Genomic DNA, 13,072 nt, shown 5'->3' with positions numbered 1-13,072 from the left:
CACGCCAGAGGAATAAATACACGCATCTTCACACAGTTGTACACGCCATAGGATTAGATACACACGTCTGCATACAGTACCACATGCTGTAGGATTAGATACACGCGTCTACACACAGTTCCACACGCCGTAGGATTAGATACGCGCCTCTTCACACAATACCAAACAGGGGAGGATTAGCTATGTGCATCTGAACACAGTACCACACTTTGGAGGATTAGATACAGGCCTCTGCACACAGTACCACATGCCAGAGAATTAGATATGCGTCTCAGCACACAGTTCCACATGGGGGAGGATTAGATACGGCATCTGCACACAGTACCACACGCCAGAGTCATTAGATACGCGCGTCTGCACACAGTTTCACTTACTGGAGGATTAGATACGCGCCTCTTCACACAATACCACACGGGGAGGATTAGATATGTGCATCTGCACACAGTACCACACCAACAAGGATTGGATACTTGCATCTAAACACAGTACTACACGGGGAAGGATTAGATACAGCTTTACTCCAGGTATCCATAACAACTGATCACAGGTTTTTCACTGATATCCAAAATGAGATACACATAATCACATGACGCTTATGGACATACACACAAACCACATACACAATACACCAGTGCAAAACTGGACAATTCTTATGGGGCCACTACACAAACATAAATTGTAATATACCCGTGCGAAGCCGGGTCCTCCCTCTAGTACTGTATATATCCGGGCACACGATGACACTGGTAGACATAACCAATCCTGTGATGTGCAGTTTCCGGTGTGGCTCGTTGTGATGCCGGTAGTTACTCGGCAGATGTCGGGATGTGACAGGAGGTCGGAGCAGTTATATTTCGGGGTCTCCTCTACATCTATCAGTGACCTCCTTCTCCCTCCAGATTGAACATTACCTGGCCAGAGGGAAGCCATAGCTGGGCTGAGCAGTGAGCAGTGCACCATATATAGTCTTCTGGTGCACTGCTGATGGCTATGCACAATGGACGCACGAGAAGTGCGTGGGTATTGGAACACATGAGGTGCCGGGGGCGTGGCTTCTTTCTCTGTTCTGTATACAGGATGAACGTGGTCATGTGACCAGATGTAGGTGATTCTGGATGACAGCAGGGATGGGGGTTGGGGATACAGCTGGTTATATCTCCATCTTCTCCGTCCCCGGGGGGGGGGGGGGGGGGCTCTTACTGGAGGAGGAGGTCTCATCAGATTGGAGATTCCTCTTCGAACTCTTCATTTGAGGATAACAAATATCACGGATTCTTTTCTGTGAATCTTCTGGGATTCTCCCTCAGTGATGGGGTCACTTTCCTACTATTGGGGTTCCTCTGTTCTCTGCTTCCATGTCTCTGCCCACTCGCCAGGTCGCCATGCTCATTCTCGTAGTGTCGTTTGCCCCATTGTGGTTGGTTTACCTGATTTCGTTGGTTCTCTTGAATAGACCTTGGATTCTACCAGACATGGAGGATCTGCTATCCCAGGGTCCTGTCACATCCAGAAGTGAAGAATCTTCATCTCACAGCCTGGAGTTGGTAGGACAGGTCTTGGGTAGCGGGGATTGTCCGATCGGGTGATATCTCCTGTACTAGAGAGCAGAGAGATGGCACCGTCATGTTTACTTTACAGGTGGAGCCGTCTTCAACCTTTCATGTCGTAAGATCTTATCCTGCCCAGGTGGTCGGGGGTGTACGATGGACCCAGAAAGTCTTCAGTTATTAGGGTCACCCCATAAGTAACCCCAGAAGTGTCTGATGTACAGACAGATCTCCAGCCGCTCATGGATTCCGTCACTGTGTGTTTGTGTCTCTACAGATGGATCCAGTAGGAGAAATCCCCCCGAGAGATGTCCCCTGAGTCCTCTGTATTCCCAGGACTGCCCGGAGGAGAATGTCCCAGACAGTCAGCAGGTAGATGGCGCTGCTGAGTCCTGGGGTACATCTATATAGGGGGTGGAGCTCCTGTACTCATACATGTACCAGACAGTCAGCAGGTAGATGGCGCTGCTGAGTCCTGGGATACATATATATAGGGGGTGGAGCTCCTGCACTCATACATATACCATACAGTAAGCAGGTAGATGGTGCTGCTGAGTCCTGGGGTACATCTATATAGGGGGTGGAGCTCACCGCTCCTGTACTCATACATGTCCCAGACAGTCAGCAGGTAGATGGCGCTGCTGAGTCCTGGGGTACATCTATATAGGGGGTGGAGCTCGCCGCTCCTGCACTCATACATGTACCAGACAGTCAGCAGGTAGATGGCGCTGCTGAGTCCTGGGGTACATCTATATAGGGGGTGGAGCTCGCCGCTCCTGCAGTCATACATGTACCAGACAGTCAGCAGGTAGATGGCGCTGCTGAGTCCTGGGGTACATCTATATAGGGGGTGGAGCTCGCCGCTCCTGTACTCATACATGTACCAGACAGTCAGCAGGTAGATGACGCTGCTGAGTCCTGGGGTACATCTATATAGGGGGTGGAGCTCGCCGCTCCTGTACTCATACATGTACCAGACAGTCAGCAGGTAGATGGCGCTGCTGAGTCCTGGGGTACATCTATATAGGGGGTGGAGCTCGCCGCTCCTGCACTCATACATGTACCAGACAGTCAGCAGGTAGATGGCGCTGCTGAGTCCTGGGGTACAGCTATATAGGGGGTGGAGCTCCTGCACTCATACATGTACCAGACAGTCAGCAGGTAGATGGCGCTGCTGAGTCCTGGGGTACATCTATATAGGGGGTGGAGCTCACCGCTCCTGCACTCATACATGTACCAGACAGTCAGCAGGTAGATGGCGCTGCTGAGTCCTGGGGTACATCTATATAGGGGGTGGAGCTCGCTGCTCCTGCACTCATACATGTACCAGACAGTCAGCAGGTAGATGGCGCTGCTGAGTCCTGGGGTTCATCTATATAGGGGGTGGAGCTCGCCGCTCCTGCACTCATACATGTACCAGACAGTCAGCAGGTAGATGGCGCTGCTGAGTCCTGGGGTACATCTATATAGGGGGTGGAGCTCGCCGCTCCTTATTTTGATCTGGTAGATTTTCCTCCTGTATTTATGATGGATTGGACTGAATTGTGACCTCTGACCAATCAGGGAGAAGATGTGACTGATATTAAAGCGGAGGCTGAAGAAGAGAGGATGAGGGGCCATCACCTGTGTAAGAGGGAAGTGGAGGAGGAGATTCCAGGAGGTGTTACCACAGGTACGGAGTCATGAATGGAGAAGGAGAAGTCCCAGGTTTCTTCAGGTCGGTTCCCCCTTAGAGCTCCAGTCCAGTAACTCTCCGGCAGAAAGTAATTCCAGCTATTAAACTAAGAACAGAACTATAAGCCATAAAGCAGAAGTTGTAGCCGAGCGTTGTGTGAATACTGGACTACTGGATAGAGATGGGAGGAGTTTCTGGTCCTGGTCAGACTGGGGCAGGAGCGTCTCCATCCCGCCATTAGTCCTAGTGAATACATTGGGGGAAGTCTCTCTTATTCTCCTTGGAGATCCTACAGATCACTAGGAATAATTTGTTATTGAACTTATTGACTCCAGTATAAGACGAGTGGGGGAGGGGAATCCACCATTGCAGATAGTCTGTTCATGTGCATTACAGCTTAGTAACTCCATGTGCCTCATAGTAATAGCAGTTAACCCCATCATGTCCCTCACATTAACCCCTGTGTGCTCTACATAAGGGACACTGATATATGGGACATATGGAGGTAATAATTAGGTAACTTCATAATTAAGGTCCTTTATTAGTACCCCCATGTGTCTCACATATTAGCAACCCTTATATGGGGCACACAGGGGTTAATAGGAGGGACATGATGGGATTAAACTGCTATTAACATAAGGCCCATGGAGTTACTGAAACTAAATTAATAACCCTAAATGTCTGACATTACTAGGAATAGTGACCCCTGCAGGTCCCTGTGTGTCACTGTCACTGTACTGGAGCTTCCTCTCCTCCATACCACACACATCTTCTATAAGGCACAATGAATCCTGCACATCCAACATGCAGTCCCATGTAACTACATCACTCTCTCCCCTCAGCCTCATCCAACATGCAGTCCCATGTAATTACATCACTCCCCACTCAGCCTCACCCAACATGCAGTCCCATGTAACTACATCACTCCCCCCTCAGCCTCATCCAACATGCAGTCCCAAGTAACTGCATCACTCTCTCCCCTCAGCCTCATCCAACATGCAGTCCCATGTAACTACATCACTCCCCACTCAGCCTCATCCAACATGCAGTCTCATGTAAAACAATCCTGCCTCTCCCCTTCCATCAGCCATTACCTCACTACAGTCCTCACTGCTTTCTGTTCTCCATCCACATGTGCTCGGATCCAACTTCCTCTATCTGCAGATATTACATTTTAGTTTCTACAGGATCTTTGATGACATCACAGTCACGTGACTTTACATGACAAGCCAATCACAGAGCAGTAGCACTAAAGAACCTCCCCCTTCATTTAATTCATGCAGGTCCTTGCAGTTCTCTGTGCTCCGTGGACCCTGACTCGAGTATAAGCCGAGGGGGACATAAAAACTGTGCTGAAAAAGTCGGCTTATACTCGAGTATATACGGTAATAAAAGCTACGTTTTACTTTTCTTTGTTGGGGGTGCCCCTGTCTGTTCAAGTCTTGTATTATGGTACTGCCATACCCTGTGTACAACGGTGTTATTTCTGGTGTGACCGCTTATTGTGCTGTGTGGGAATAGGAAAATATTAGTATATGAGACAGTGTATTCTACCCACGTGGAAGGGCCGGTGACCATAAAAGTAATGTCTCTGTATCTCTGGGCTATATCACTGATACATTATAAACTTCTCCTCTGCCTGTCTGTTTCCAGCCTAATCACTAAACCTATTTCTAATCCTACAGAAAATCCCAGTGCGATCTCTGAGGGAAACATCATGTTATCAGTAAGTGATAAAGGAGAAGATGAAGATATGATGGAGCGCTCCTCAGGAGAAAACCTCATTACCCCTAATGTACATCCAGGACCTCACAGTACAGATCCATCATATAATCCCCCCAATCATGAGGAACCTTCTCACCAACCACAGATTGTGACCACAAGTACCAGGAAGAAAGGGGGGAAACAGTATCATTGTGAGGAATGTGGAAAATGTTTTACTCACAGACCAAGTCTTTATGTGCACAGCAGAATTCACACAGGAGAGAAGCCACATTCATGTGCAGAACATGGGAAATGTTTAATTCAGAAATCGCATCTTGTGGCACATCAGAAAAGTCACACAGGAGAGAAGCCATATTCATGTTCAGAATGTGGGAAAGGTTTTACTCAGAAAAGAAATCTTACTACACACAAGAGACTTCACACAGGAGAGAAGCCATATTCATGTTCAGAATGTGGGAAAGCTTTTACTCAGAAAGGACATCTTGTTACACATGAGAGAATTCACACAGGAGAGAAGCCATATTCATGTTCAGAATGTGGGAAATGTTTTACTAAGAAATCAAATCTCATTAAACATCTGAAAATTCACACAGGGGAGAAGCCATATTCATGTTCAGAATGTGGGAAATGTTTTACAGAAAGAAAATCTCTCCTTAAACATCAGAAAAGTCACACAGGAAAGAAGTCATATTCGTGTTCGAAATGTGGGAAATGTTTTACTCAGAAAGAAAATCTTACTACACATGAGAGACTTCACACAGGAGGGAAACCATATTCATGTTCAGAATGTGGTAAATGTTTTAAGCAAAGAATACGTCTTCTTGAGCATCAGAAAAGTCACACAGGAGAGAAGCCATATTCATGTTCAGAATGTGGGAAATGTTTTACTCAGAAAAGAAATCTTGTTAGACATGAGAGACTTCACACAGGAGAGAAGCCATATTCATGTTCAGAATGTGGAAAATGTTTTAAGGAAAGAACACGTCTTCTTGAGCATCAAAGAAATCACACAGGAGAGAAGCCATATTCATGTTCAGAATGTGGGAAATGTTTTACTCGGAAAAGAAATCTTACTACACATGTGAAACTTCACACAGGAGAGAAACCATATTCGTGTTCAGAATGCGGGAAATGTTTTACACAGAAATCAAGTCTTGTTATACATCAGAGAATTCACACGGGAGAGAAGCCATTTTTATGTTCAGAATGTGGGAAATGTTTTACAGAAAGAAAACATCTCCTTAAACATCAGAAAAGTCACACAGCAGAGAAGCCATATTCGTGTTCGGAATGTGGGAAATGTTTTACTCAGAAAGAATATCTTGTTTCACATGAGAGACTTCACACGGGAGAGAAGCCATATTCATGTGCAGAATGTGGGAAATGTTTTACTCAGAAAGGAAATCTTGTTACACATGAGAGACTTCACACGGGAGAGAAGCCATATTCATGTTCAGAATGTGGTAAATGTTTTACTCAGAAAGTAAATCTCATGAACCATCTGAAAATTCACTCAGGAGAGAAGCCAAATTGATGATCTACTGTTTGTGGCTGGGATCCATGAAGGAAACGTCTTGTGGATATAAAGAAGAAGAGAAAACTTTTATTATTGCCAAAGCTTAATTGTTTCCATGTACCTCACTTCTCTTTACTGGATTGATACAGGACACTGCGTGTACGGCCAGATGTCATAGTAATGTGTCCTAAGCCAGACTGCAGTGTTAAATACTCTTTGTGATAAAGTATATGTATATATTATACTGTACAAATTGTGTGTCCAGATATGATGCAACTGTTCTGTACATTGTCACAATAGGGATTTGCTTCAATGTGTCAGTAGGTATGTGCTAAGACTCTATACACTAATTTATAATGCTCGAGCGAAAAGCCCGGGGTTCAAGTCGTCAAACAAGTCAAAAGCAAAACAAAAAGCGAATGTCCAGCATAACAAGGAAAATACCAAAATTATAATTAAAACCTATAGCTTTTAATAAAAAACATAGTCCATATAAAAATCATCACAAGACACAGAGTGCGAAAAAATGTTGAAAAAAAATTCATGAAGACATACCAAACAACGAAAAAACAGGACCAGCACTGATACTGGAACCGCTGACGCGTTTCAATGCGAATGCATCTTAGTCATAGCGATAATGTGAAAGGGAAGGACCGTGAGTTATATCCCCCAGCAGTCCGTCTCCTGTCACCTGTAATTGGCTACACCTGTTACTAAGACATCCACAATTCAGCATGAAACAATGAACATTAAAACATAAAATCCAAAACATAGAAACATGAACAAGTCTGAATATTATAATGACATGAAGGCGAATACAGACATAGCTGGTATGTAATATCCATAGATTTAGTGAATACAAGCTACAATAGCAAAGGTACAAAACAGGCAAAATTACAAATGACCACATGAGGCCACCATTCCCCAAGTGCACTAGAGAAGGTGAACACCAATATATTTACACACAGTGTGAACGGGGATCAAGAAATGTATATGTCATTCACCAAAAGGGCTTCCATCCTCCAAGATACAACACATATCAAATCCAAAGGCGTAAGAGTAGAACAAATCTAATCACAAGGTAAGTGACTCCCTGGAAAACCTACTTTCACATAAGTGTATGAGCCCGGTATCCACACACGCTAAGGTGTCATCCGGAAGTCACACACGTACTGTAAGAATCATAAATGAATGACTTAGCGAAGAAAGTTGTACAAATGTAGAATCCTGATACTCCTCAAAAATCACCATCGGAAGATCCGTATAGGCAACAAACTGGCCGAAGTAAATCAACTGTAATAATAGCCAAAAGCTAAAGCAACACGTGACATTGCCCGCGTGACTCTAAAGTCACATGATCGAGTAGAAGAGAATCACTGCTGGAAGCAATCTATTCACATAATATTCTCCACCTGACGAGGCTAAGACAGTTCTACGTGTTTATGAATAGAATACATGTACAGTGCCTACAAGTAGTATTCAACCCCCTGGAGATTTATCAGGTTTACTAAGATGCAAATAAGTTAGAGCCTTCAAACAAGAGCAGGATTTAGTAACAGATGCATAAATCTAACAAACCAAAAATTTATGTTGCTCAGTTAAATTTTAATAAATGTTAAACATAAAAGTGTGGGTCAATTATTATTCAACCCCTAGGTGTAATATTTTGTGGAATAACCCTTGTTTGCAATTAAAGCTAATAATCATCTTTTATAAGAGCTGATCAGGCCGGCACAGATCTCTGGAGTTATCTTGGCCCACTCCTCCATGCAGATCTTCTCCAAGTTATCTAGGTTCTTTGGGTGTCTCATGTGGACTTTAATCTTGAGCTCCTTCCACAAGTTTTCAATTGGGTTAAGGTCAGGAGACTGACTAGGCCACTGCAACACCTTGATTTTTTCCCTCTTGAACCAGGCCTTGGTTTTCTTGGCTGTGTGCTTTGGGTCGTCTTGTTGGAAGATGAAATGACGACCCATCTTAAGATCCTTGATGGAGGAGCGGAGGTTCTTGGCCAAAATCTCCAGGTAGGCCGTGCTATCCATCTTCCCATGGATGCGGACCAGATGGCCAGGCCCCTTGGCTGAGAAGCAGCCCCACAGCATGATGCTGCCACCACCATGCTTGACTGTAGGGATGGTATTCTTGGGGTCGTATGCAGTGCCATCCAGTCTCCAAACGTCACGTGTGTGGTTGGCACCAAAGATCTTGATCTTGGTCTCATCAGACCAGAGAACCTTGAACCAGTCTGTCTCAGAGTCCTCCAAGTGATCATGAGCAAACTGTAGACGAGCCTTGACATGACGCTTTGAAAGTAAAGGTACCTTATGGGCTCGTCTGGAACGGAGACCATTGCGGTGGAGTACGTTACTTATGGTATTGACTGAAACCAATGTCCCCACTGCCATGAGATCTTCCCGGAGCTCCTTCCTTGTTGTCCTTGGGTTAGCCTTGACTTTTCGGACAAGCCTGGCCTCGGCACGGGAGGAAACTTTCAAAGGCTGTCCAGGCCGTGGAAGGCTAACAGTAGTCCCATAAGCCTTCCATTTCCGGATGATGCTCCCAACAGTGGAGACAGGTAGGCCCAACTCCTTGGAAAGGGTTTTGTACCCCTTGCCAGCCTTGTGACCCTCCACCATCTTGTCTCTGATGGCCTTGGAATGCTCCTTTGTCTTTCCCATGTTGACCATGTATGAGTGCTGTTCACAAGTTTGGGGAGGGTCTTAAATAGTCAGAAAAGGCTGGAAAAAGAGATACCGTATTTTTCGGACTATAAGACGCACTTTTTTCCCCCCAAATTTGGGGGGAAAAAGAAGGGTGCGTCTTATAGGCCGAATGTCGCACCTCGCATCCGCTGTAATAGAGAGGCGGAAGCCGGCAAGTGATAGACGCCATTACAGGTGCCGGGGCCTGCGACATCGCTGCGCTCCTCTGCCCTGCATGAAGCCAGCAGCGGCAGGGGCGATGCTATTCCGCTCCTCCGTCCCCCTGCCGCTGGCTTCATGCAGGGCAGAGGAGCGCAGCGATGTCTCAGGCCCCGGCGTCTATCCCTCACCGGCATCCGCTTCTCTAGTACAGCGGATGCCGGGTCAGTATCGGTGGCCCCTTCTCCCCCGAACCTGTGCCTCCCCCGTACCTGTAGAGTTGCAGGCCGGCTCCTGCGTGGCGATATCGCAGGAGCCGACCTGTTCGGGTGACAGCCGGGAGTGTAATGAGGCTCCCCGGCCTGTCACTGCTGTATTAGTATTGCGGCTGGGTCTATGACCAGCCGTAATACTAATAGACAGAATGTCCCATAGACGGCAATACAGTTGTATTGCCGTCTATGGGACTTGCAATCAAGTGACCGCAGGCTCAAGCCCCGGGGGGGGAATAAAATAGTAAAAAAAAAAAAAAAGCTTTAAAAATATGAAATAAATAAAAGTTCTAAATCACCTCCTGTCCCTAGAATATATATATATAAAAGTAGAAAATCATATGTCATAAACCACCGTTTTTTTTTTCAATAAAAGGTGATCTAAGCAATAGATATTCCCCAAAATGGTATAACTAAAAAGTACTTCTGGCCCCGCAAAAAAAAACACTCTATGCGTCCCCGTACAGCTGCAGGGTCACCTGTCAATGTGGCCTTGCAGCTGTTGCAAAACTACAACTCCCATATATTAAATATTTTTACCAGTTTTTGCTTCAAATTTTTTTTTCCCTATTTTCCTCCTCTAAAACCTGGGTGCGTCTTATAGTCCGAAAAATACGGTAATTAATCCAAACATGTGAAGCTCATTGTTCTTTGTGCCTGAACTACTTCTTAATACTTTAGGGGAACCAAACAGAATTCTGGTGGTTTGAGGGGTTGAATAATAAATGACCCTCTGAATAAACTTTTCACAATTTAAAAAAAATTAAACAAAGAAATAACATTCTGCTGCAGAGCATTTCACACTTCCAGGCTGATCTACAGTCCAAATGTCACAATGCCAAGTTACTTCCGAATGTGTAAATCTGCAGGGGGTTGAATACTACTTGTAGGCACTGTATAAGAGCATAAAACTCCTTAGCTGGCATCAATTGAGGAATCCATGTCCATGTAATATGCCGCAAGACAAACAGATAAGCCATAAAGACACGTGGCCTTATCATGAAGATCCATAGAAATGTCAGGTGATGAGATCTGACAGTACAACAATATATAATCCCCCCAAATGGCAGAACTAACCGTAAATGAATCACTCTTGTGGTGAATACACAACTAAAGTATGGCTCGGGAAAAATCGCAATAGCAAAAATAAACCCCCCAATAATGCTGCACATAAAGGGAAGTATAAATCATGAAACCTCAATCGTAAATCTAGTCCACAAATAACCCCCGTCTGAAGACCAGTGTGGACCTCAACATATCCCAGCAATGTACAAACCACCATAACTCAGGGTAGAAGAATAAAAAAGGGGAAATATAATAACAATAAACTAAATCAGTTTTAAAGTTAAGACCTTCAGGAAAACGGGTAAATAATCCAAAACCCCAAAAGGCCTCGTGTTTGAGGAGCTTCCTCCTCCAATCTCCAGCACGCACCGGCCTGGTTACCTGTTCTATGACACAAACAACCAAAAGAAGACGTATTACCTTGTTGGGAAGACATAAAGTGCTAAGATGCCCCAGAAATATTAGTCAGAATAGATCTGCCACAATCAGCTCGATGCTCAGCAATACGGACCTTCAACGACCTAGTGGTGCAACCCACATAGTGCAAGTCACAAGTGGAAGACCATGTAATATACATGACATATTTACAGTTACAATATCAGACTGTTTGCATGGTTTTTATTGTAAAATACTGAAGTCTCCAGAACAAACTGACAAGTCTGACACCTAGAAGCACCGCACCTATAGAAACCTGGAGGCTCCAAGAAGGATTTCCTGCGATTGAAACAATGGCCACCCAAAAGACTAGGTGGTGATATGTTCCCAAGGGACATAAACTGAGAGCCCCAACTCATAATTTTGGCTACTGAATCCTCCTGCATTAATAAGGGTATGTGTCTAGGAATAATTGGAATGACCTGTTTGTAATTTGTACTAAAACTGGTACAGAAATAAACTTTGTTCCCCTTATGGAGTGTACCATCATCATGGACCATTCCTGGTGAATCCAACAACAGCGATGATCTACATTTACTGCTGACAATCTTACTGGCTCTCTCTAATGACCAAGGTGGAGACCTCTGGAGTCTAATCTGTCATCAACATCTCGTTTTTTAATTGTAAGATCAGTTTCACTAGAGCTCGCTCTCTTCGTTCTGATCATTTCCCCAACAGGCACAGATTTAATAGTGTGCGCAGGGTGACAGCTGGTCGCGTGCAAAATCGTATTACCAGACTCACCAGTAACATCACCAGTAAGGGAAATGTCCAGGAAATTGATTGATGTTTCTTCCACTACATATGTAAATTTTAGATTCAACTTGTTCTTCCCTGTCGTCATACAGCAGCACAAGTGGGGTATTCTGCCCCTGTGTGCTGGTAGGACAGATGGAATTTTTAATTAATTAATCAATCACAGCCTGGCCGTATAAGAGGGCACAAGGACCTCCCACCTGCGTGTTTTTTTTTCTGTCATGTGGACGGTAGGGCAGGTGGGAGGACCTTGTGTCCTCTGTTGGACAGATTGGATCTTACCTCCTGTCTCCCTCTGGCTGTCCAGTCTTGTTGGCGGCGGAGGGTCCTTGTTCTTTCTGAGGCGGCCGCCAGGGATGCTGTTCCTCCAGCGGCCGTCCCTTTCTTCTTTTCGCCGGCCTATGGTGTCGGCCGTGTCACTTCCGGTGCGCCTGGTTGGCGAGAGCTTGGCCGGCGCTCCGGGATGACGCACTTCTGCCGATGGGCATCCCGAGCTGCTGTTGGAATCGGCGGCCCTCGCCCCGAGGTAACTTGACTGCAGGGGCTGTTTGTTTGGGGAGAAGGTTTTCTCCATTAGTACTTGGCTATTTTTGTTGGCAGCTTCCTGGCCTCTCTCGGTCCCCGCCCCTCCCTCCCCCTGGGTGGAGCCAGTGATTAGCCACGCCCCCTTACGGGCTATTTAAACTTCCTCTTCCTGGTGTTTAGTGCCTCCCTACTTTGTAGTGGGGCTTTCACTGTGATTTTGCCTCCCTGTTCCTGGTAAAGCTCGGCTTGGTCTGTACCTTTAGCTGGAATTCCTGTGATTCCTACTTTTCTCAGCCATCTCAGTGAGTGTAACACTAGGTCTTGCAAGTTCGTTGTATGGGTTGTGACGGTTAATATAATCCCGTAGAGTTGAGTGGTCTAGCGAGTACCGATATGTCCTCGTCTACCCCTCCTCCGGACGATCACCGTCGCCGGAAACCCTCCTCCAAGAGGAGACATTTGGCCTGCACCGATTGTGAAACATCCCTTCCTGATGGTAAGAGGAGTTGCGGGCTGAGAAGAGGTATGGGAGGCAGGGTAGAGGATAAGAGGAAGCGGGAAAAAAAAGAAAAAACACCTCCATTTGTGTTTTAGGCTATGGTGATTCCCGCTGTCGCTCCTGCAGGGGTCCTCCTCCTGAGGAGATTTCCACCCGTGACGTGGGGGTCTGGGTGAAGGAATACATGGTAGGTGTA

General features: G+C 45.7%; 2 protein-coding genes across 3 annotated transcripts in view; both read left to right on the top strand.

The window, feature by feature from the left end:
• The window catches only part of LOC142198394 (uncharacterized), a 1,100,421-nt gene that overhangs the window by 790,663 nt on the left and 296,686 nt on the right, over positions 1 to 13,072 (top strand). Inside the window, exon 4 of the mRNA XM_075269423.1 lies at positions 1,825 to 1,919. Coding sequence (XP_075125524.1) covers positions 1,825 to 1,919 — 95 coding nt within the window. The remainder of the gene's footprint in view (positions 1 to 1,824; positions 1,920 to 13,072) is intronic.
• The window catches only part of LOC142198417 (uncharacterized), a 52,211-nt gene that overhangs the window by 3,114 nt on the left and 36,025 nt on the right, over positions 1 to 13,072 (top strand). The window contains exons 1-2 of one of the 2 annotated variants that reach the window (XM_075269453.1): positions 3,105 to 3,219; positions 4,908 to 6,430. In XM_075269453.1, coding sequence (XP_075125554.1) covers positions 3,156 to 3,219; positions 4,908 to 6,430 — 1,587 coding nt within the window. In that variant the 5' untranslated portion in view covers positions 3,105 to 3,155. Of the gene's footprint in view, positions 1 to 3,104; positions 3,220 to 4,907; positions 8,033 to 13,072 lie in introns of those variants that run through there. The other variant, XM_075269451.1, reaches the window with a different exon arrangement.

Source organism: Leptodactylus fuscus, chromosome 3 (genome assembly GCF_031893055.1).
Source record: "Leptodactylus fuscus isolate aLepFus1 chromosome 3, aLepFus1.hap2, whole genome shotgun sequence".
NCBI classification, from domain to species: domain Eukaryota; kingdom Metazoa; phylum Chordata; class Amphibia; order Anura; family Leptodactylidae; genus Leptodactylus; species Leptodactylus fuscus.
This window is presented reverse-complemented; position numbering and strand designations above follow the sequence as displayed.